Genomic DNA, 23878 nt, shown 5'->3' with positions numbered 1-23878 from the left:
ACGTCTTTTTCAGGGAAGGCCTTGCTTATTTCAGCAAGACAATGTCGAACCACATTTTGCATGTATTACAACAGCATGGCTCTGTAGTAAAAGACTCCGGATGCTAAACCGGCCTGCCCGCAGTCCAGACCTGTCACCACTGAAAACATTTGGCACATTATAAAATTAAAAATAGGACAATGGAGACCCTGAACTGTTGAGCAGCTGAAATCCTATATCAAACCAGAATGGGAAAACATTTTACTTTGAAAACTGCAGCAGTTGATGTCCTCAGTTGCCAAACGCTTACAGAGTGTTGTTAAAAGAAGAGGTGATGAAACACACTGGTAAACATACCCCTGTCCCAACTATTTTGGAATGTGTTGTTGCCATCAAATTCAAAATTGGCATATATTTTTCAAAAAACAATTAAATTTTAGTTTCAACATTTGATATGTTGTCTTGGTACTATTTTCAATGAAGTATGGGGTTATATGATTTGCACATCATTGAATTTTGTTTTTATTTACATTTTGCACAGCATCCTAACTTTTTTGGAAATGAGGTTGTAGAATAGAACAGAACAGATCAGAATTGAACACAGCAGAACAGAAATGAACAGAATAGAATAGACCAGAGCAGGATAGAATAGAGCAGAATAGAATAGAGCAAAAGAGAACTTAGCACAGCAGAACAGACCAGAATAGAATAGAACAGAGGAGAACAGAATAGAGCAGAGCAGGAGAGAATAAATCAGAATAGAATAGAACATACCAGAATAGAGCAGAGTAGAATTAAATAGAACAGACCAGAATAAAATAGAGCAGAGCAGAATAGAATAGAACAGAACAGAGATGAACTGAATAGATTGAAGCAGAGCAGAATAGAGCAGAACTGATTAGAATAAAGCAGAGTAGGATAGAATAAATAAATATATAGAATAACAACAAATATCGACCAAATCTTCAGAGTGGCCTGAGTGGACACTTTCTTCAGTAACCTGTCCATCTTCCTTCTTGCTCTTTTCTTTTCCCGCGCCGTCCCTCGTGGAGCTCGCGCTGCTGTGGGCATGCTCTGTGATGCTCTCTGTCAGATGGCAGTCTCGTGACCCGGCAGCGCTCACTGAGCATGCTCGAGCCGTGGTGTGTTGTCAGGGAGAAAGCAGACAGCCAGTCAGTAAAGGCAGAAATAAACAGCGACTATTACCAGACACAGCCAGACACAGGGACCAGACACAGACAAATAAGCACACAGAAAAGCCTGCTCATAATGACACTCTCATAATGACACTCTCAGTAAAAACCGCCGGGGTCGTTTTGAACGGTTAAAGGCGCACAAAATACGAAGAAGCGTCACTGTTCTGTCAAGAGGTAAGGCTAACATTCACCTACAGGGTGCTGAACTGAAACGCTCCTAATATTCCTCATAGCTCCTCACAGTCCTACAGACACAGGCATCGGTGTCGACACAGGTGCACATTTTTATAAAACAATCAAAGGGGCAAAGCAAAGACAATGAATGCACTGCCTAAATAAACGTGATATATTAGATGCTTTGGCTCTTATATAGTTAGTTAGCTGCTTTGTTCTTGTCTGCTCGAGCCAGTATAATAGTCTACAAAGAAAAGAAAAAAAAACCTAAGCATTTTTCTGCCAAAGTGCTCATCAAACATGTGAAATGCATCTCCTTCACACAGAAAAACATCAACTATTTTTGATTTGTAGGAAATTAAATATGGTTATTTAACTGATTTCATTGTTCACGTATGCCCTTTGTTTGTGTGTGCCCCTTTCTTATATGTTATACTGATAGAATTATTTCATGTCTCCTGAAATGTTAAAAAATCTGGCTTTTAACATCTTGTCAGGATGGAAATAAGATAAATGAATCAATCAACACATAATTTTCTCCTTGCGTTTCCACAGGTTGTTTTGGGGACAGCTTTACTGAATGAATTTGACTGAATGAGAGTAATCTTCAAGCTGATCCTAATGCCTGACCTCATCTGAAAGTCTAAGACAGATCTCAGCATACTGTTTTATTGCAAACTTAACTTTCTTATTTCCTTACTGGATTAGATGGGAAGGGTGACAGAGACTCTCGGGAGCTGAAGTCTATGAACAGCATGGTAAGGAAATCATAACTATTGACAAATATGTCAAACATTTCAAATTAATTTTATATTTTATGGTGTTTTTTCATCTGTTGTTCATTGGTTTCTTAAAGACATATGAACAATTATATAAAATGAGGAATAACTTGGATAATTTAAGTGAACATTGTAGATCCTGTGATCCTAGACTTAGGATGTCCTACTGACACACTCACCTCATTGAGTAGATTAGTCAGGCAGGCTGAAGCAGACCATCAGGCATCTACTGAAGGAATGGATGGGGGAGGGAAGAAGAAGAGAGCAGTTGAATCACAGAGGGTTAAGGAGACAGAGAAAGCCGTAGATGTGTTAACCTGTCTCTAACCTGTGTTGACCTGTCTGTTTCTCAGAGTGTCAGTGAGCAGTGCTGGACTGATGAGGATTCAAATGGAGACAGTGACTGTGAGGAGTTGTTCTACGGAGCACAGGTAATTCTATGGCAAAATGTTAAATATACGGGCAAACACACACACACACACACACACACACATATATATATGCTGTTGGCTGATTTTTTTTGTTGGTGCACTATTCTCAGTCCAGCAGTGACACTGAGATGTTTAAAAACTCCAGCAGCACTGCTGTGTCTGATCTGTGATGTGTGTGTGTGTGTGTGTGTGTGTGTGTGTGTATGTGTGTGTGTGTGTGTGTTTATATATACATATGCTGTCTGGTATGAATGGCTTGGAAAGGCAGTTCATAATTATGCCTAAGCATAAAAGAATAAATAAGGGTTTAATGGTGGAACATCACTGGCATTGATTGCAGTTTAGTCCAGGATCAGACTAAAAGGGAATTCCCCCAGTTGTTTCAGTCATTGAGAATTATGTAGAAACTGCATTGAGTCACTCAGAGTTGTTTGATGTGAAATGGTTTAGGATGCAGGAGTCGCAATGTCTATAGCACAAATATAGCCATTTTGTTTACAATTCAAAAAGAGCAGTGAACCTGCACATTCTGATTTTTTTATATGTAAAGCTGATAATGGTGAAAAAGTGAGCTTTATTTGGATATTAATTCGCCTTACAACACCCTGCATGCACTTCTCTGCCATAACTGAATTTTAAAATGCCAAAATTATGTCTCAAAACTATCATCATAAAACAGTGTCTTAACAACACATTCGTAATCATTTTGTGTGATAACTCTGATGTAGCTTTTAGAAGAAATCAACTCTTCTCTGGTTCCTGTCACCACCACTCTAAACAATTCTGATTCTAAGTGTCTCTAGAACAGAGTGTTTCACATCACACCACTCTGAATGACTTTGATTACATGTTAATCATTTGATTAATCAACTTTCAAAAATCAGCAGAATTCCCCTTTAATTCATGTCTGAGAAACCAACCCTATAAGAGTACTTATACATCACTCATATCAATTCTGTCTTGAAAAAGCCAATTCCTTGCATTGCTTATACTTCACTCATATGCAGAGCTTTATAACTGAGGAATATTCAATGCAGGGACATTATGTTGCTGACCTGTATTGCCACCCTCAGTTGGATACAGACGTTGGAGCTGTGAAAGACATCTACTCTGACAGTGCTGTTTCTGTAAGGTACTGAAAACATAAGATATAGTTGCTAAACTATATATATATATATATATATATAACACTGTTATTATTAATGAGCAGAAATTAGTCATATAGTTATTAAGGACAACCTTCACATACTTTGAGTCTATATTGCTTTTACCTATATTGCTCATTTTGATCATAATCGCTGTTATTATGGAAATTAGGTGCTCAACTTGCCCCCCTTTTTTAGGGAATATGAGACGATTGATGATGTTGACATTGACCTACACATCAACATCAGCTTTCTGGATGTGAGTTTTTTGTTTCATCAGATAATTTACCTCCAAATGCTTCTGTAAGAAACATGGAACTAATTTGAGAAAATGGTACCACTGCAAATCTCTTTAGTAGAACTAATCATCTGCTCTGTTCGACAGGAGGAGATAGCTTCAGCCTGGAAAGTCAACAGAACAGAACCTATCGTTTTACGCCTTCGCTTCTCATTATCTCAGTACCTAGATGGACCAGGTAGGAATGCACATTTGTATGCATAAATGTTAGTGGTGTAAAAATGTGATTCAACTGCATCAATTTTAGAATAAATTAGAATTTAATACAATAATATTCAGTAAAGTATGTGCTAAATAAAATTTTGATGGGTATTTTCAAATAAACCTCAAAGGAAGGAAAAATAGAACCTTGATATAGTCTATATTACACTACATCATTCATCCAGCCACATTTGTGGTGTTCTCAAAAATTGTTCTGAATCATACCAAAATAATCAAACTGAATTGTATCTTGGTGAAATGTAACATTTCATGATACTTTGATTCGTTTCCTAAATCTTAATAAAATCCAATCATTGAGGGGTCAGAAATTTACACCTCTAATAAATGTGTGTACACTGTACAGCCCCATTTGTTGGGACGTTGTACAACAGAAAGCAATGATGTGCAAATCATTTCAGCTCTAAATTGAATTGCAAGTAGTACAAAGACAACATATCAGATGTTGAAACTGAGAAACTCTTTTTGTTTTTATTTTAAATATATGACCATTTTAAATTTAGTGCCAACAACACGTTTCAAAAAAGTTGAACCGGGCAACAAAAGACTGGTAAATTTGTGTAATGCTAAAAAACAACTAGTGGAACATTTCACAGTTGATTAAGTTAATTGGCAACAGGTCAGTAACATGATTGGCAATAAAAAGAGCATCGAAGAGAGGCTTTTAGGTCTTTCAGAAGTGAAGATGGGGAGGGGTTCACCTCACTGTACAAGACTGCAAATAGTGCAACGATTTAAGAATAATGTTTCTCAAAGTAAAATAGCAAAAAACTTGGGGATTTCATCATCTACGTTACATAATATTAAAAGAGAAATCTCTGTATGCAAAGGACATGGACGTGGCACTGCATTAAAAACACATAATTCTTTAGTGACAATCACTGCATGGGCTCAGAAACACTTCTGAAAACCACTGTCTGTAAACACAGTTTGTACCTGTATCCACAAATGCTAGTTAAAACTCAAATATAAACAAAAACACATATCATGCAAAGACAAAATCACATATAAACAGGCAAATCAAAATGTGAAATTCTTTTTGGAAATCATGGACGCCGCATCCTCTGGACTAATGAGGAAAGGGACAGTCTTCCTTGTTATCAGCGCACAATTCACAAGTCAGCATCCGTGATGGCATGGGTGGCTTGCACATCTATGAAGGCACCATTCATTCTAAATGACACTTACAGGTTTTGGAGCAACATAGGCTGCAATCCAAACAACAACTTTTTTAGGGAAGGCCTTGCTTATTTCAGTAAGACAATGCCAAACCACGTTCTGTACGTATTAAAACAGCATTGCTCTGTAGTAAAAGAGTCCTGGTGCTAAACTGACCTGCCTGCAGTCCAGCCCTGTCACCCACTTGGGCACATTATGAAACGAAAAGTACGATAAAGGAGACCCCGAACTGTTGAGCAGCTGAAAACGTATACCAAACAAGAACAGGAAAACATTTCAGTTTCAAAACTACAGTAATTGGTCTCAATTTCCAAATGCTTACAGAGTGTTGTTTTTTTAAATGTGTTGCTGGCATCAATTTCAAAATGGGCATATATGTTTAAAAAAACAATAAACTTTCTTAGTTTCAACACTTAATATGTTGTCTTTGTACTGTTTTCAATGAAATATGGGGTTTAATGATTTGAAAAGGGGACCGGAGGGTGTGTGCCAACTATCGGGGTATCTCACTGCTTAGCCTTCCTAGGAAAGTTTATGCCATGGTGCTGGAAAGAAGACTCCAATCGATAGTCGAACCTCAGATTGAGAAGGAACAATGCGGATTCCGTCCCGGCCGTGGAATAATGGACCAGATTTTCACCCTTTCACAGATTGTTGAGGGGGCATGGGAGTTTGCCAACTCAGTCTACATGTGTTTTGTGGACTTGGAGAAGGCTTACGACCGTGTTCCCCAAGATATCTTGTGGGAGGTCCTCCAGTATGGGGTGCTGGCATTAAGTCAAGCTCGTTCAGTGTTAGTGTTGGTCTCCACCAAGGTTGTGCCTTCTCTCCGCTCCTGTTCGTGATATTCATGAACAGGGTGTCAAGGTGTAGCCGAGCTCAGGAGGGCATTATGTGTGGAGGCTGTAGGGTGGCGTCTCTGCTATTTTCAGATGATGATGTTCTTTTGGCTGGATCGCATGGATGCCTCCAGCGCTCACTGGAGCAGTTTGCAGCTGAGTGTGAAGTGGTTGGTATGTGGATCAGCACCTCAAAGTCTGAGTCCATGGTCCTAGCCCGGAAAAGGATGGCATGCCCACTCCAGGTAAGGGGAGAAGACCTGCCCCAGGTGGAGGAGTTTAAGTATCTCTTGCTCACGAGTGATGAGAAGAGGGATCGTGAGATTGGCCGCAGGCTGGGACAGGCGGCAGCAGTAATGCAGTCGCTGTACTGGGCTGTAGTGGTGAAGAGGGGGCTGAGCCATAAGGCAAAGCTCTCTGTTTACCGGTCGGTCTACATCCCGACCCTCACCTATGGTTATGAGCTGTGGGTAATGACCGAAAGAATGAGATCGCGAATACAAGCGGCGGAAATGAGCTTTCTTCTCAGGGCTACACTGTACTTGATAAGGTGAGTAGCTTGGTCATCCGGGAGGAACTCGGAGTAAAGCCGCTACTCCTCCGCATTGAGAAGAGCCAGTTGAGGTGGTTTGGGCATCTGATCCAGATGCCCCCTGGACACCTCCCGGTGGGGGTGTACCAGGCACGGCCCACTGAGACGAAACCCCGGGGTCGTCCTAGGACCCACTGGAGGGATTATATCTCCAAGTTGGCCTGAGAGCGGCTTGGGGTCCCCCAGAATGAGGTGGAGGAAGTTGCAGGGGACAGGGTCATCTGGGATTCTCTGCTCTCCCAACTGCTACCGCGACCCTATCTGGATTAAGCGGTTAATTATGATGAAGGAATGAATGAATGAACGATTTGAAAATCATTGCATTCTGTTTTTGTTTACATTTTGCAGTGTCCCAACTTCTTTGGAAACAGGGTTGTGTGTTGGCTACATATATTTGGTTTTCTTTTTCTAACTGAGTGCCAGGGCTGCACAATACAGACATAAAATGCGATGTTTGATAAACCTGTTGGATATAATGAGGACAGTATGAGAGGCAGTAGTAAATAGTTAAATACTATACCTCTGACTGGATGTGCTGCAAGTACTGACTCTTTTTTTGTTGTTGTGTGAACAGAAATCTAACTAACTTCTCCTTTAAGCAAATTTAAATTTAAGAACCATTAACTTAAAGCTCCTTTAAGTTAATGGTGCCCTCTTGGGAGGGATTTGTAGTGTGTGAAACATAAGTGAGTTCCAGGAGGTGTTTCAATCTCAAGCAGTCAAGATTCCCTGAACAGCTGTTTCTGCAGTCAGGCTGCAAATACGAATAATGTGTAGATTTATTTTTTAAATATAGGTATATGTATATATACCTATATATATTACCCTTGATATGATGCTTTTTACCACTGAGAGTGAGCATAGTCATCACGTTTTAAGCATTTTTACAGGCTAGTTGTTTTTGGGCTGTGTACCTTTGTCTTTTGTACCTGGCTGTTTAGTCTAATATTTAAGTTACTTGCTTTGCCTGTGGGAGATCAGGGTTTAAACCCAGTGAAACTTTTTTTGGGCTTCTATTGCCACGTTCCTGCCAATCTAGATAACATGTGAGATAATTTCTGTCATTGCTGCCCTTAACAATGTGTTCCTCGTGATACCAATAAAAATACGATTTATCGTGCATCCCTATTGAGTGCATGACGTCTTTAATGATGTGTACATGTCCAATTGTTTTAGAGCCAACAGTGGACGTGTTCCAGCCTTCCTCTAAAGATGGCTTTAATCTTGGCATACAGCTTAAGAGGTAAACATCTTTAATACAATTTATCCCTGTCAGTTTATTAACGAGCACCTGAGATATTAGTATTACTTGACTTCATTAGTTTATTGAGGTTGTGATTTCTTATCATTATTAGGGTTATTATTGTTTTGTTATTAATGGTAAATGTTTATTTCTTTCTTGCTAGAATTCTTTCCTCATTCATATCTAATCAATGGAAGCACCTCAGCAATGAATTTCTGAGAGCTCAGCAGAAGAAGAGACACAGCTGGTTCAAGGCTGGAGGAACAATCAAAAAGTTCCGCGCCGGCCTCAGCATCTTCACACCAATAGCCAAGTACAGTTTCAACTCATTGTTCTTAAAGATCAACACTATTATAGTACATTCAAGGGATCTCATACAAAACTTTTTAAATGAGATCTCTTGAATGTACACTAGCAGTCAAAAAGAATGAATCAGATTTATATATGTCATATTTACTTGATGTTTAGTAGCTGTTTTTGTTGTGCTTGAAGGCAAATATCACACAAAAAAAATGTGTAGAGAAGACAAATTCAATAACAATGGATTGTCTAATTATTTGATAATAAGTTAATAATAAGAATTTTATAAGATAATAATAAGAATAAATACATTTATTCTGTGATTAATTAATTAATATCACTGCTTTACAGCCATTACGCACATTAAACTCACTGAAGGTAAAAACATATATAAAAACTGTAAATCCCTGAAGTTCATTTAAAAAAAAAATAATTAATGTAAGAAAAGGTAGTGTGAGGTGGTCATCAAGACTGGAGAAGGATTAGTGAGGATATCTACAATATCGGTTTCTCTCTGTTTCTGCAGGTGCCCCAATGTTCCTCTGATCCAGGGCCCCGGGGAGAAGGGCAGGGCTTCCGGGCCGGAGCCAAGAGTGACTCGGCTGATGAACCGCTCAGTCTCCTGCACAATGAAGGTGCCCAAAGGAGAGTTACTCACTTACGCGCCTAACGGACAGGTGAGATTATTAAAACTAAATTCTGTAAATTAATGACACTGTACAAAAACGGTTTCTCACATTATAGCATAATGGCATTATAGCTGTCAGTAATGGCTGTTGAATTATGACATTATGCTAGATGCAAATGTTTACTAAAGGACACATGCTAGCTACATATTTCTATACGAGCACATGTAAAGAACACAAAGCCTTTCGTTTTATGATTGACTCTGGGCCTGGTTTGGAGTCTGTTGTTAATAGTGGTATGGTGCGTACATGCATATAACGTGTGCCATCTTGCTTGGGATGTTTCTTCAGAGTGTGGTAGTCCCTGGCTCCAGGTCCACAGTGCAGATCACCACCAAGCAGCTCATTGAGCTCTTCTTCTCTTCACAAGCTCTCCTCCACTGCAAGAGTATACCTACTCTGGAATATGGCTTTCTTGTACAGGTAAATTATAGATTTTTTTCTGTTATATGCATGTACATATGCATGTACGTTTAATGCAGTAAATCTGTCTCTTTAAATCTAGATCATGAAATACTCAGAGCAGAGAATTCCCACTCTGAATGAGTACTGTGTAGTCTGTGATGAGCAGCACGTCTTTCAGAACAGCTCCATGCTCAAGGTACCCACCTTTGAAAGAAATTTACAGTTGTAATTTTGTATTCTAACTGATTTATTAATCCCTACCGCTACATTGATTAAATATGAAAACTGGAGATTGAAGCTCTTTTATGTCCTTTATATCTTTGTACAGTGTGTTCAGAATTATCCATGTATTTTCAGCTACAATGCAATATATCTTTTTATTAAGTAGCACTGCTGCTCCAAATTAATTCATAATTGGTCCGTAATTGGTGTCTGATGAGTTACCTGACTTTCTTTTGCTGTTTTAGCAAACCACGTCATTTTTGTTTGCACACAGTTGTTGTGGTGTTCACAATTATTAAGCAAAGCTTGAAAATGGGCAGAAAAAGAGATCTTACAGCAGAAGAAAAGAAGGTAGTGAAAGCTGTATCTGAAAACTATGGAGAACCAGATTTGCCAAATTGAAAAATAAATAAAATAAAAAAAAATGACTTAGTAAATTAATATATGAAGTAGAATTGCAAAGAATAATGATGACAAATCTAAAAGTAAATAAATATACATAACAATTAATATATTAATAAATAAAATCTTACATAAATGAATATGTCTGCATATATATATATATATATATATATATATATATATATCTGCATTTATTTATGTCTATTTCGTAATTTCCCCTTCTGACTAATTTTTGTATTTATTTATTAATTAAGCTACAATGCAATATATCTAATTAATTTTATTATTTATGTTTCTTTATTAACATTTTTCTGTTTTTCTATTAATTTATTTTATTAATTTATTTCCATAACTATTAATTTCTATATTTATTTATTTCTCTATTTATTTTTGTATTTCCTTGTCCTTATGCTAATAAAGGGGCTGTCAGTGAATGATGTCACAGCGTCTTAATATTCCTATTGGTTGATCGATGTCAGTTTCTGTAGATCGATTGTACATGTCTTGCTCTCTCAGCTGTAACTAAGGACACGACAGTACCGTAATGGCTTCTTACAGCAGCAGACAGTCAGAGATCTGAGAGTCTCGGCTGATCTGACTGAAAATGAAGGTCCGGATTATGTACTCTTCCGTCTGGAGGCTGGGGGGACAGTTTCTCCATTTTGCTGCCTCTGCTGATTCAGAGGTCGACCACGTAGTGTTCAGAACTTTGAAGGAGGTGGTTCATCGTCTTTTTCTGTAAAATTCAGATCAAACTCAGACATTTGGACGCCCTTCTCACATACTGCCTGTGGAAGCCATCGACAGTTATTTGTCGGCAGGTTTGTCTGTCCGTGCAGTTCTTTATGGAGTGAAAGAACAGTTTAATTAGCTCTTCTCCTCCTGGTCTTGATTGCTAAGCCTCATTATCATATGAACGAAGAAATACAGAAATAAATAAATGAATTAATGAAAAAATAAATTAATTAATGAAAAAAAATAAATTAATACATGAATCAATGAATAAAGTGAACAATTGTTAAAAATATAGATATGGAAAAAATATAAAAATGGCATTAATAAAACAATAAATAATACAGAAATAAATGAATTGAGAAATATATAACTGCAGAAATTTTCAATTTGGCAAATCTGGTCCTCCATAGAAAACGCCTCAACACTGGAAATATCAAAGTTAATTTAACGTGATCATCGCACATTAAGAAAGTTTCTGCAGAAAACTGAAGGTGGTCGGAAGAAACGTGTGGAATGCAGTTCTTGGAAACTTAAAGCTCGGAATCTCTGTAGAATAAAAAGACCGGAAAAAGAATGAAAAAACATCTGTGTCTACCAGCAAGAAAATGTTTGAAGCCTGTGGATTGAGAGAAATGAGGAAAACAACTCGCTGTAAAGTTTTCAATGATATAGCAAAAGATGAAAAAAATGCCCCAGTTAACAAAAAAACATAGAGAAATGAGAATAAAATAGGCTAAAAATACATGAAGACTAAATTCTCAAAGGTAATATTTACTGACCAAAGCCATGCAACATAATAGTTTAGACCATAGACCACATGGTTTGGCTAGTGGCTGGGTCATGAATGGCAACAACAAGGCGGTGGTGTTGTCATGTCATAGGTGTCATCAATGATGAACTTATTGGCTCTTTTTGTGTGCAAGATGGAGTGAAACTGAACTCAGAGGGTTACTGCACCTTGTTGAAGCAACAGTTCTTGCCATGGAGGAAGGGTTGTAATGCAAGAGTAAGGAAAACACTTATGTTCATGCAAGACAATTGCCCCATCTCATGCTTCCCACTCGTGAATGGTTCAAGAAAAAGGGGTTTGCTGATGACCAGATTATGGAGTGGCCTACTTCCTCACCTCACTTGAAACTATTGAAAATTTCTGGGCAATTCTGAAGCAGCAAGTTTATTCAGGTGGACATCAGTGTCAGCCCAAAGATGCTCTCTGGAGGGCAATCAGTGATGCTGCAAAAAGTTTCAGCAAAGACACAGTAAAAAAAAACCTCACCAGTTCTGTAGATGAGAGTCTTTTGACTGTTTTTGAAAGGAAAAGATCCTACATGATATATTTGAACATTATATTCGATTTGTGAAATATTATTTTCATCTTGTTTGAAAATTGTCTTATTTTTATGACATTTGCATAACTTAACATAAATCTTGCTGAATTTCCACATTAGCTGACATTGTTTTTATGCATTGTCTGGCATAATAACTGTGAACCGTGATTTTTTTTTGTTGAGTTTTAAAAATAGGAGAATACACAAAACGGTGCCAAAACTCTGTGAAAACTGGCACTTGCATGATCATTCTGAACACACGGTATTTGACTATGTTTTGTTTGTAGTTTTTAATAACGTGTGCCTTGTGCTGTTATGAAGGTAAAGGCAAATGGACAGTAAATCAGACAGAGTATTTAGATTCTACAGAGTCTAAATATTACATTTAATTCAAAAACAATTTTCAGTTCCATACGTAATCAGTTTTAGCACCCATGAGCCAATAATGATACTTGTTTTAAAGTTGTAGACTGCTGATTGGCTATGTAACTTGCACTCTGCATGCATGTTATTAATGTCTTCACTTGTTGATTAGTCTGTAGTCAGTTACAGTCTGTAAATATGCCCATGTCCAGCATCTCACATTCATTTCTGTTTGTAATTTAAAAGAAAGTTTTTAAAAATATTTTTCAGCAGGCAGTTTCAAAATCAATGTATGGGTATTAGTATCAAGACTGATACTGGAAAATTATAAACAATGCCAAGCCCTATGTGCATGCAGTGTAGTTAGGTTATATTTGCACACTTTATCCTTAGATGTTTAGCACTGTGTGAAAGTCATAGACCACTCTTCATGTATTTAATTTACAGTCAACACAGCCATTGAATACAAGTAATTCATTTTTCAGTGTAACGTGGCAGAATAACTCAGACGCTTGCGGTTAAAAAGAAAAAAAAGAGAGTGAGGCTTTAATGTTTGAGTCGTAATCCAAAATCGTGGTCAAAAAACAGGCAAAGGTCAAATCCAGCAGAGGCAAGCTACACGAATAGACAAACATAAGGCGAACAAAGTCCAAAGGTCAAAGGCAAAAAGGGCAAAAGTCAAAAACAGCAAACAGAGTCGAAAACCGGAAAATCACAACAGACAGAAGAAAATACCGCTCAGTAGCTCTTGAATAAGAGGCAATACCTCACATTGAACTAGACTAAAAGCCCGGGCTTTATACTAAACTAATTATATGAGAACAGGTGTAACCAGTTAATACTCAGGCGACAGAGAGCGGTGATTGGAGCGAGGTGGAGGGCTGAGAATCATGTGATTCCCCTGGGGGTTCGGGGAAATGGAGTCCCTAGAGACCTTGGAGCCTGAAGGATGTGTGACATTCAGTGTCAGGAAAAAGCAGAAAATATATGTTTAACAGACAATTAAACAGAATCCTCAACAACTAATATCAACATTTTTCAGTATTTAGTGTGTCAACTCTTTGGCTTTAATACAGCTTCCATTTGTCTGCAGGGATACTTTTCCACACTTCCAGTTCAGTCTTAGAAGTTGGTGGCATTTTCTGCTTCTTGTTATGCCAGTTGCAAATGTAAACTCATCAGTCTGTTAAACCTTACTCCATATCTCAGATGTCTAGGTTCAGTGTTCTAGTGCACATTGTCTCCTTTTTTCACTATGTTTGGTCTTAGACATTGTTTTTAATGGCCGTTTTGAAAGGAAATTAAATGAATGAAGAGTGGCTCTTGCACAGTACTGTTTGTTAGAGATGGTGGTATTTTTTAAATTATTTTGTCTGTCTTTGCAGCCTGCAGTGTGCACAAGAGAACTGTGTGTGTTCTCTTTCTACACACTAGGAGTTATGTCAGGAGCTGTTGAGGATGTGGCAACAGGAGCAGAGGTAGCACGTGCACACACACACACACACACACACACACACACACACACACACACACACACACACATACTCGGATACTAATAAACCCTAAAATGTTTTTGATGTGTCCTACTGTCTTCATGAAACTCTTCCTAACAGATGTTGGTGACAGTGTGTTGACTTTTGAACAGGTAGTTGACTTGCTGGTGGCAATGTGCAGAGCTGCCCTGGAGTCTTCCCGTAAAAGCATTATCTTTGATCCTTATCCATCTGTGGTTGACCCATTCGACCCCAAAGCTTTGGCGTTTAACCCTAAGGTACAGGATGTGAACTGACATCATGACATCATGATAGTATGACAGTTTACATAAGACTAATAAAGCCAAATTGATCTTAGTCTTTCAATCTATAATTCATGCTGATCTCTCATGTCACCATGCCTGCTTTTTCTTAATCTGCTGACAGAAAAGAAGCTATGATAGGCTGCAGAAAGCACTGGACGGCATCATGTCTATACGAGAAATAACACAAGTAAGCAGTGCATGGAACAGTGACAGCATAACATATTTATCACTGCCTTTTGTTTTGAACCAAAGACTGATATCATACTGCCATGTCCTTACAGGGCTCATATGTAGAGATAAAGAAACAGATGGACAAGTTAGATCCACTTGCACATCCTCTCTTACAGTGGTGAGTGATACTTGATGAATAGTGGCATCTGTCAGCATGATTTTGCCTTTAAAGCCCCAGTGGTATGTGCTTCTTGAGCTAATCAAGTTGCTCCAGGCATTTCTTTTTCACAATTTGTGATTCTTTGTCCAAGAACATTAATTTTTATGCTAGACCTGTCATAATTGTTACATAATTGCCTAATTGCAATTATTTCCGTTGATTGTGATTGTGAATTGGGTGCATTTTCATCATTTGAGGCAAATACATGCAAATAAAAGAAAGCAGAAAACACATTTATTGAAACCGTCATGGGGCTTATGAAAACAACAAAATTTCTAACTTCTGTCTGGTGGCTGGCGCTATAACATTTTAGAGGGCAGCAATGAGTAATGTTTTTTTATTTGAGCTCAAGCTGTGTCTGTTTTTAGTTGGAAGCTACAAAGTATCAGCTGATTGGAATCAAGATAGCTAATCAGTCAATTTAGTCACCTTAAGCTTGTACTTAGTTACATACAAAAAACAATAAACGACAACCAAATTGTTAATTGCAATTACATATTCACAATTACATGATTGTGACAGACCTAACTGACACCTACTTTGCTTTATAACTTTATAGTATATTCATAAATTGAGCTGAACCCTGTAAAGGCTAGCTCCAACGGTCTATGAATGGCTGTTGTTAAATAGGCACGTTTGTAAAAAGGCAAATATTAAGCCATTGTTAAAAAGTCACATTATGTTTTTAGTAAGAATAATTTTTTTCCTCTCTTTACTTTGCAGGATTATATCCAGCAATAGATCACATATTGTCAAGCTACCCGTAAGCAGGGTGAGGATATTTGTCACACCGCAGTGTTGCACCCCTCTAGTTATTTCCAATTATTAGACAAACAAAGCCTATGAGAGAATTTATTTTCCTCTTTTTTTCTCTTTCTTTTGATAGCAACTCAAGTTCATGCACACTACCCACCAGTTCTTGTTGCTCAGTAGCCCTCCTGCCAAAGAAGCTCGATTCCGCACAGCTAGGAAACTATACGGCAGCACTTTTGCCTTTCAGTGGGTATATTCCTATGAAACCTGTCACCTAAAACTCACTTCGTGTTGTAATTTGAATTTTTGTTGTATGCTGCATTTTCTGCGTGGTTTGATGTTTATCTCTCACTTTCTGTCCATGCCAATGTATACCAGTGGTTCCCATATAGAAAACTGGCATTCTATTCTACGAAATGGACTAGTTAATGCCTCCTACACAAAGCTGCAGGTACAGTATATCTTACTTTGACTTTTTGAACAGATAATATGGGTGTACTGAACAATCACCTGATGGCCAGAAATCTGCAGATTATGTGTGTTGGTGAATGTGCATTCCTGTTCTCTCTAACACAAGCTGCATGGGGCAGCCTATGGGAAGGGCATCTACCTCAGCCCCATCTCAAGTATCTCTTTTGGATACTCAGGTAGGAGAAACTTTGCCTGTGGCTACACATCAGATCTGCTCTGTGTACTTAAATGAACAGTTTGGCCAAAAATAATACCATGGAGACAAACAGAAGGTAGTAGGTAGTCTGAAAGTATGTTCTTATTGCTTGCTCAAAATCAGTTGATCAGGCTTTTTTCAAATATAAAAATCTCCTCCTATAAAACGTTTATACAACTCAGACTCAGTATTATATAAATATAATACTGAGTTGTACCAAAAAGATTGAAGTGAATTGAGCTGTGATGAAATCTGAGATTTCATTATGCATTGAATCTTTTGTCAGAGGTCAGATATTTACACGCTTGGTGCTGACTGTATAGTGCTGTGTAGAGCTAACTGCATTTTTGGTTGGACTGTGTATTTAAAAATATGGATGAGCTGTGATTTATGCCTGCAGTTGTAGTGCCATTTGGATTGTTCTATTGTATATCATTTATTTTGGCTCCCCCTCCTGGCTTCCACTGATATTGCATCTTGCATATGTTCAGCTTGACACTGGACAGCTCTTAAGTCTGGGATGTGTTTGTTTTTGTTTAGGAATGGGGAAAGGACAGCACCACATGCCCACAAAAGAGGAGCTAGTACAGCACTACAACAGAGTTAACACCATCTCACAGGTATGACCATTTATGTAGATACTATAGCTCAGTGCAGTGTTTTCTTTGTTCTAGAAAATGAATTGACTTATTGGTTAAATTACTAGTGTTTTGGACTAAAGGGACTAAAAGCTAATAAGTGGTTTTACATTTCCTTTTGTACTATTTGATTTCTCCCTTATTGCAGAGTCACCCAGTGCAGTCAAGGTTTCTTCAGAGTCGGAATCTAAACTGTGTGGCTCTTTGTGAGGGTAAGACAAGAAAGGCTATCATTTTGTCTTCTTACCAAATCAGTATTAGTTCTAATTAGTCCTAGTATTTCCAGTCAAAACAGTCATTAAGTACAAGGTATTCATTTTTCAGTGTTAAAAAACACAGAAAACATAACAGAAAAATACACAAAACCTCCAACACTAAGTATATTTCAAATCTATCAGTATTTAATTTGTCCACTCTTTACTTGCTTGCACTCTACTGCCACTTTAACTCCTCCATCCTTCCAATCTTAAAACCAACGAGTTACAATTGTGTCCTCCCAACAAAAGCTGTTCCCACTGTCAGTTCTCACTGACATTCTGTCCTCCTTCAAACAGACACTGACATTCACACAAGCAACTACACAAACACACCTTAGCTGCCCTGAACATTTCTTTCTCATGTGTATCTAAAATGGTTAAATGAGGTATCTCTGAGGAAATTAGACCATGTGCATAAGGAAAGGGAAAGTCAGAGGAAAATAAAGGAAAAACAAAACTTTCCAAAACTCAATCTCTAAAAATGATACAATGTTATTGAGAAAATGAGAATCTTAACAACCGTGCAAGACCTGGTAGATGTTCAAAACTGTCACCATTAGATAAACAGCACTTAAAGCTTTTATTTTTGAGAGAGAGGAGAAAATCAAATTCCACTATTACTTCAGATCTGAAAAAATCCACAGGTGTTACTGTCCATTCTTCCACTGTGAGAAGACAACTTAACACCATGAGTCTGAAAGGATGTGTAGCTGGCAATAAGCCCTTACTGAGAAAAGGAAACAGACAAAAAAGAAGAAAAAAACACAAAAACTGGACACCTGAGATGTGGAGTAAGGTTTTTTGGACTGACGAGTCTAAATCTGTAATTGGGATTATTTGGATTGTGAGAAGCAGAAAATGCAATGAACTTCTAAAGACTGAACTTTGGAGGTGTGAATAAATATCCCTGCAGATTTCTGGAAAAACTAAATGCAAGTCTCCTGAAAGGAATGGAAGCTGTAATAAAGGCAAAGAGTGAAAACTCTAAATATTGAAAAAAAATATGTTTAGTTGTTGAGGCTTCTTTTCTGTTAAATATATGTATATGAATATATTCTCTTTTTTCCTGACACTGAAAAATGAATAACTTGTGCTTAATGGCTGTTAGAATAAAACTGCATATTTGTTTACTTGTTGTTTATATACAGTAATAACATCCAAAGACCTCCAGAAACATGGAAACATATGGGTGTGCCCCGTGCCTGACCATGTCTGCACACGCTTCTTTTTTGTGTGAGTTACATTTTAATATCCAGCTATATTTTAATACTCTGTAGACAAATAACCTAAATGATTACAGTTCCACAAACTGTAATCATACTCACTGTCCTGTCTGTGTTGCACAGGTATGAGGATGGTCAGGTAGGAGATGCCAACATTAACACACAGGAGCCCCGAATTCAGAGGGAGATTTTGCGAGTGATTGGGACCCAGTCAAGTTGAAAGCAATGCTCTGACACTGTGACAGATTCAAATCTGAGCAAAGAGTGAAATTACCCCAAGGTTACTTGTCATCTTGACGTTACTGTGGCCAAATTACAAGGCGGATATGACAGAGCAATCAATTTTGAGAGGGTTTTATTTAATGAGGGGAAAGTTGTTGTGTTTTTTTGTATTTTTTCTCTTCATATGTTCTGTGTTTTACGTATGTCCTCTGTGTCATTACAAATCAATGAATCAGTGGTGCAGAGGCAGTCATAAGTCCCTCCCTTACTTCCACTGGGGGGCTCTGTTGCCAAGTAAAAGCACGAATAATTCCAATGCACAAGTCAGCTTTATTTTCTTTTCCCATGGTTCTGATAACTCCAACCCAAGATGTCAGTTGAATTTGATAAAAAGGTGCTACAAAAGACATCAGCGTGAAAAGGGTGCTGAAGTTTGTATTTCTTGCAGAGGCCTGCTAACCACACTACAGTTATTATTTATAATAATGACGAAAATATGTTCATAAATATGTTCCAGTATTATTTGGGTGACTATTTGGGTGTATTCTTTCTAAATTGACATCAAGTGCTGTTTGTTTTCTGATTACTTCATTCTAACAGTTTAATCTCAGCAGAATGCTGTGATTTCCCTTGAGCCTTTTTCTTCCTGCTTTAATTTTGTCACTGCCCTTTGTAACAAGCTTTTTCTATTTTTGAAGCCAGTTTAAGTGAAGCAGATGATTCAAGTCACATTCCTGAAGGGTTCATGTTCTGGAGATGGTCTGTGTTTTTAATGATGATGAAGATGATGAACTAGATAGCAGAGGAACCGTCTTCTGCAGGTTACGATAATCACTGAAACCTGCTGCACACTTCATCATAATTGTTCAGAAGCTGAAACTTATGCAATATCTGTAGCATCAAACACCAACCACTCAAAACCTTAATCTGGACTGTGCAGCAAACAGACATGCAGTGTATGTGTCATCTTAGCATTCTCTTGGTGGATATGGACATACAGTGAGATTAATAATCATGTGCTTTGCCTCTGAGGTGAGGCTGTGTTTGTTGGATATGGCCCACATTTGTATGAAAACTCTTTTTTTCAATAAAATAAGAGCATGATACTGAAAATGACATCTCACTTGTGTTAGGTTTTGTGAATATTTTACACATAGCTGGTTAAGCTGTGAATGGTCCCAGAAGGTTTGTCCTTCCTCAGCATGACCAATGCGGTTTGGGCTCAATTAGGCTTTTCCTGAGGCAGAAACACATCGTTTATAACAGTGCGTTACCCCCATATGAGCTCCACATCTGCCTCCTCCTCCTCCTTCTCCTCTACAAACCACTTCCACCCACTAGGGCAAATTTGGGTGGTGGGGGGGTCCTCTGTTGACTTATGTCATAACAGTTATGAATAGTACTTCCTTTTTCTCCCTAATTATCATCATGTTCATCATTATTGCAGTATTATTGCAGTGTAAAATATTTATAACAACATGCAGATCAGAATAAGAATTGTAGTAACCCAAAAAATGTTATTTTATTTTATTCTTTTATAAGCAGTTCTTCAGACTTTTGAACATCCCTAGTTTTGAGTAGTTTTTATTTACTCCTTTCACTGTATATGAGGGCCCCGACATTTTGATGGATGTCCTTTTTTCCTAGGTAGTTTCCTTTCTTTCTCCTATAGAATAACCAATAGGTGACAAAACACAAAAAAATTGTTTCTGAAAGCATGAAAATGATCTCATTATTTAATAGAACATGTGAATAATCATACAAGAAGCTTTTTCTCTGTGCTCTGCTGTTAAATGATAGAATACCATAGGAAGGGACCAAATCTAATTAGGCTACCATAACTGTATCTAATGTGAATATAACCTCATATCCTTAAAGATGATGTCCATAGGATTAATATAGCAAACCCAGCTAGAAATCTAAAAACTAGTTACTTGTTATTACCAGCCTACCTCTGAATGCGTTCTCTTTTGCTTTACCACTACAAATCAAGGTTGAACAGACTTCATTAAATTTGCTGCTAAGGGTGTTAACACCCCATCAGAAATTCTTTCCAGTAGTCCCACAGGGGAAATTGCATGTTGAGAGTGGAAGTAAAGCATGAATGAACATCGTTCCAGTTTTTCATCAGCGACAAATTGCTTCAGTAAGGCTCAGAATTATTATTAAGCAAATGTTTTGGTACAGTAGGGAAAATAGAGCTGAAAAGTACAGATGACATTGCAGAGATGACAGTCTTGTACATCAGTATTAGAAAAATACAATATTTGTATTTTTCTAATACTGAACCCTTTAAAGCTGTCTTGGCATAAAATGTTAGGTTTCCTGTATAGTAAGAAGTATACAGTGCTTCTTTTCACTTTTTAACTTCAAATGTGTCTTTAATGAAAGTTTCAAGTGACGCTCCACTTAGAAGATTAATGCCATTAAACTAACTCAATTTTGACTTCATTTCCACAGGGCACTGCAATCTGCCATGCTTCCCTTTGAGACCTAATTTCCTTTTAATTAAATTAATAAGAGTTCTAGAGAAAGCCACTAGAGAGGGCCTGCGGCAGAGCCTCTGTCGTCTGCCAGATAACAACTGACTGTGTGCTGTCTGTAGCACTTGATAAAGAAACTGAAACAGTGGTTGTTAAAATAGGATGCTTTTAATCTACAGTGATGTATTAGTATTAGTAAAATAACAACAACAAAATAAGGGTTTAGAAGTGCTTTGTGCTATGTAAGTATTTGAGTAGTACACTTACTATAAATTTCTGTAAGACTGTAAGATGTTCCAAATGAAGAGTTTCATTCCAAAATGCCATATATCTAATTGTAACAATACTGGATATAACACATTTTTGAAAACAATAACAATAAAGGTTATATACCTTTACGTAAGATAGCATTGTATGTATAAAGCCCAGTCCCTATACCCTGCATCATGAAAGAACTATAATGGCACTTCAAATATTTATATTTATTATTTGTTTGTTTTCTAACCAGGGTAATCACTTTGAGCCCTGGCCAAGAAGGCAGTACACAAAAAAAAAATTGGTGGAGGCCAACCACTCATTTCATAAAGTTCACAGTGAGGAGTTGAATTTCTAGCACCTGTTATAAATCTTAATACAGAATGATGAACAGAGTCCAGTGAATGTACCGTCTTTGAAGTATGCCTACAAAAAATATCACCATAATCTAAATAGGTTAAAAGGTAGCTTCCGCTGGTTTTCTCATGCCTGTCGAGTAACGCAAAATAATAATATAACAGTAATAATTAAACCTAAATAAATCCCAATTTTAACTTCTTTATTAATTGATCAACATGCAAGACAGGTTATCATCTAACATAAAACCCAAGTATTTATAAGATGAAACTATTTCTACTGGTCTGCCCAGCTGTGTGCAAATTTTTGGCAAAGATGATCTCTGTATCAAGAGTAACATATATTTTGTTTTTTGATCATTATGAACTAGAGAGCCTTAGAGAGAATAATCAAAAAATGCTTCCTGTAAATTCAAGTAAGCCTCTGCTGGTGATGGAAAGGAACAATAGATAATGGTATTATCTGCATAAGTGCATATCAGCATTTAAAACATTATTGCACATCATTAATGTATATTGTGAACAACATAGGCCCCAAAAGGGAACGTTGTGGCACCCCGGTTCCAATAGCAAGCTTCTCAGACACAAAAAAAACATCAAAATGCACAAGCTGACATCTGTTACTTTAGTTATTTCTGTACCAGCATATAAATAACATTGTCAGACAACCCAGTACTAGCCACTCAGGACAATAATAATCTTGAGATTAACAGTGTCAAAATCAATTGATACATCTATGAATAGTGTGGCACATGATTTTCTACTATGAAGAGCATTAATTATGTCATTGAGTACTTTTGTGATGGGTAAGTTCAGATAAATCATCTGAAAACCAAGGATCATTCCATCCCACCCATGTTGAAGCGTTCTCTCTTCTCTCCTCTGTTATAATATATTTAATCCATCTTTCGTCTACACTATAGTGTTCTAGCACTCAAAGTCAGAATCAAAGTCAATCTCATTGTCATTCCTTCTCAAAACAGACATGAGTGAGGGGCCAAATATAGTTCCTTTAGGACACCTGCTACAACGAATACAGTAAATACAATATATACAAACAATAAACTATACAAACTCTCTAAAATAGACTAAACAACTGTAGGCACAGGACCCATCAGAGACTAAACTAAACAGTGGACAATAGGGTGGGACAAGATAAAATGACTTAAAACGTTTTTGAGTAGGGTGGGTTATCCTCAATGTATCCTAAATGTCCTATAATTATTACACACTGTTAATGCTAAGCTAATAATAGTAGTAGTCGTAGCAGCATGTAATGAGATGCAGTGATATGGGAATTTTTGGCCAATGCCAGTGTTTTTATTTTCATTTCTAATTTAGAGATTGGGACTCAATCAACTTGTGCATTAATATTAGCTTGTATTTCTATGTAGTTACAAATGCAGTAAAATTAATAAAATGCAGATATTTAGCACCAGCGAAGAAGACAACATGGGAAACATGGAGCTTTAAAGGCGAATGCTCTTTTATTGAACGGGCAGCAAGGGAGAACCGGCGCTCAGCACTAACCAAGCTGCTGGGATAGCGGGCAGGTTACCAACAGTTCTCCTCCATGATAGACACCAACCACCCCACAGCCCAACACAAAATAGCACAACCAACAAGCATGGCACTTTCCGAGAGCCTCTTTGTATGGCCACTTTACATGGACACATCTCACACACACTTACAGCAGTGCGGACAGTGTAAGGACGCCACAATCTGTTACATTCTGCAAATAAACAGTAATTGTGCATTAAAATGTTCAGAATTTCTCTGTAGAGGATGTGTGAACTTATCTTCACTTAGAACAAACAACAAAACATGTAATTTGACCAGGAGCACCCAAACTTTTGCATACTACTGTACATCAAAGATCAGTTTGAAATATCAGCTAAATCAAACCTGCTGTTTGATGCCAGTCATTTTTAAGCAACTTTCTGCTGATACCGATATTATTTTACGATATTATCATGTATCCCTAGTGATGTAAAGTGACTGTGTGCAGTAGATGGGGCGCGAGTCCACTATGAATCCATAAAGTGAGGCATTGACTTTACTTGATTCAAATGTATATACATTTATATATACAATTTCATTTTCAGATGAACAGATTGTGTTAAATCAGCACAATTATTGCCAAAATTACATACATTGAAATACAATATTGTGTTGATGTAATATATTTCACTCATATGGAAATGATGTACACATTTGAAGCAAGTCAATTCATTACATCACTTTTTTTCCAGTGTGTCTGACCTTATTTTCTGCGTGCGTGTGCTCGATGCTTCCTCTAGCATACAGGCGGTGGATTCTG

General features: G+C 37.5%; 1 protein-coding gene across 6 annotated transcripts; it reads left to right on the top strand.

Moving 5' to 3' along the window:
* Positions 1 to 1129: 1129 nt before the first annotated feature.
* Positions 1130 to 19580, top strand: parp6b (poly (ADP-ribose) polymerase family, member 6b). Of its 6 annotated transcripts, XM_036576188.1 has the most exons (23): positions 1130 to 1349; positions 2058 to 2107; positions 2482 to 2559; positions 3597 to 3691; positions 3903 to 3963; positions 4090 to 4180; positions 8008 to 8074; positions 8238 to 8387; positions 8901 to 9051; positions 9352 to 9483; positions 9566 to 9661; positions 13901 to 13993; positions 14161 to 14286; positions 14435 to 14500; positions 14595 to 14662; positions 15428 to 15476; positions 15591 to 15703; positions 15836 to 15908; positions 16035 to 16104; positions 16665 to 16744; positions 16911 to 16974; positions 18168 to 18252; positions 18366 to 19580. In XM_036576188.1, the coding sequence occupies exons 2-23, from the start codon at positions 2096 to 2098 to the stop codon at positions 18460 to 18462; spliced, it is 1917 nt and encodes a 638-aa protein (XP_036432081.1). In that variant the 5' UTR covers positions 1130 to 1349; positions 2058 to 2095; the 3' UTR covers positions 18463 to 19580. The 6 variants fall into 6 exon arrangements, 4 of the variants coding, with proteins under 4 accessions (XP_036432081.1, XP_036432080.1, XP_036432078.1 ...); XR_005007495.1 differs by lacking the exon at positions 16035 to 16104 and having other exon boundaries at positions 18366 to 18447; XM_036576187.1 differs by having other exon boundaries at positions 3633 to 3691; positions 15591 to 15908.
* Positions 19581 to 23878: the final 4298 nt, after the last annotated feature.

This window comes from Colossoma macropomum, unplaced genomic scaffold, assembly GCF_904425465.1.
Source record: "Colossoma macropomum unplaced genomic scaffold, Colossoma_macropomum, whole genome shotgun sequence".
Taxonomy (NCBI): Eukaryota; Metazoa; Chordata; class Actinopteri; order Characiformes; family Serrasalmidae; genus Colossoma; species Colossoma macropomum.
The sequence above is the reverse complement of the archived record's forward strand: the minus strand, read 5'-3'. Positions and strand labels throughout refer to the sequence as shown.

Excerpts from the sequence above, each read along its gene's own strand:
- parp6b (XM_036576185.1), top strand. Across the intron at positions 8,075-8,237 it reads CTTGGCATACAGCTTAAGAG|AATTCTTTCCTCATTCATAT; the intron begins GTAAACATCTTT and ends CTTTCTTGCTAG. Across the intron at positions 9,484-9,565 it reads AATATGGCTTTCTTGTACAG|ATCATGAAATACTCAGAGCA; the intron begins GTAAATTATAGA and ends CTTTAAATCTAG.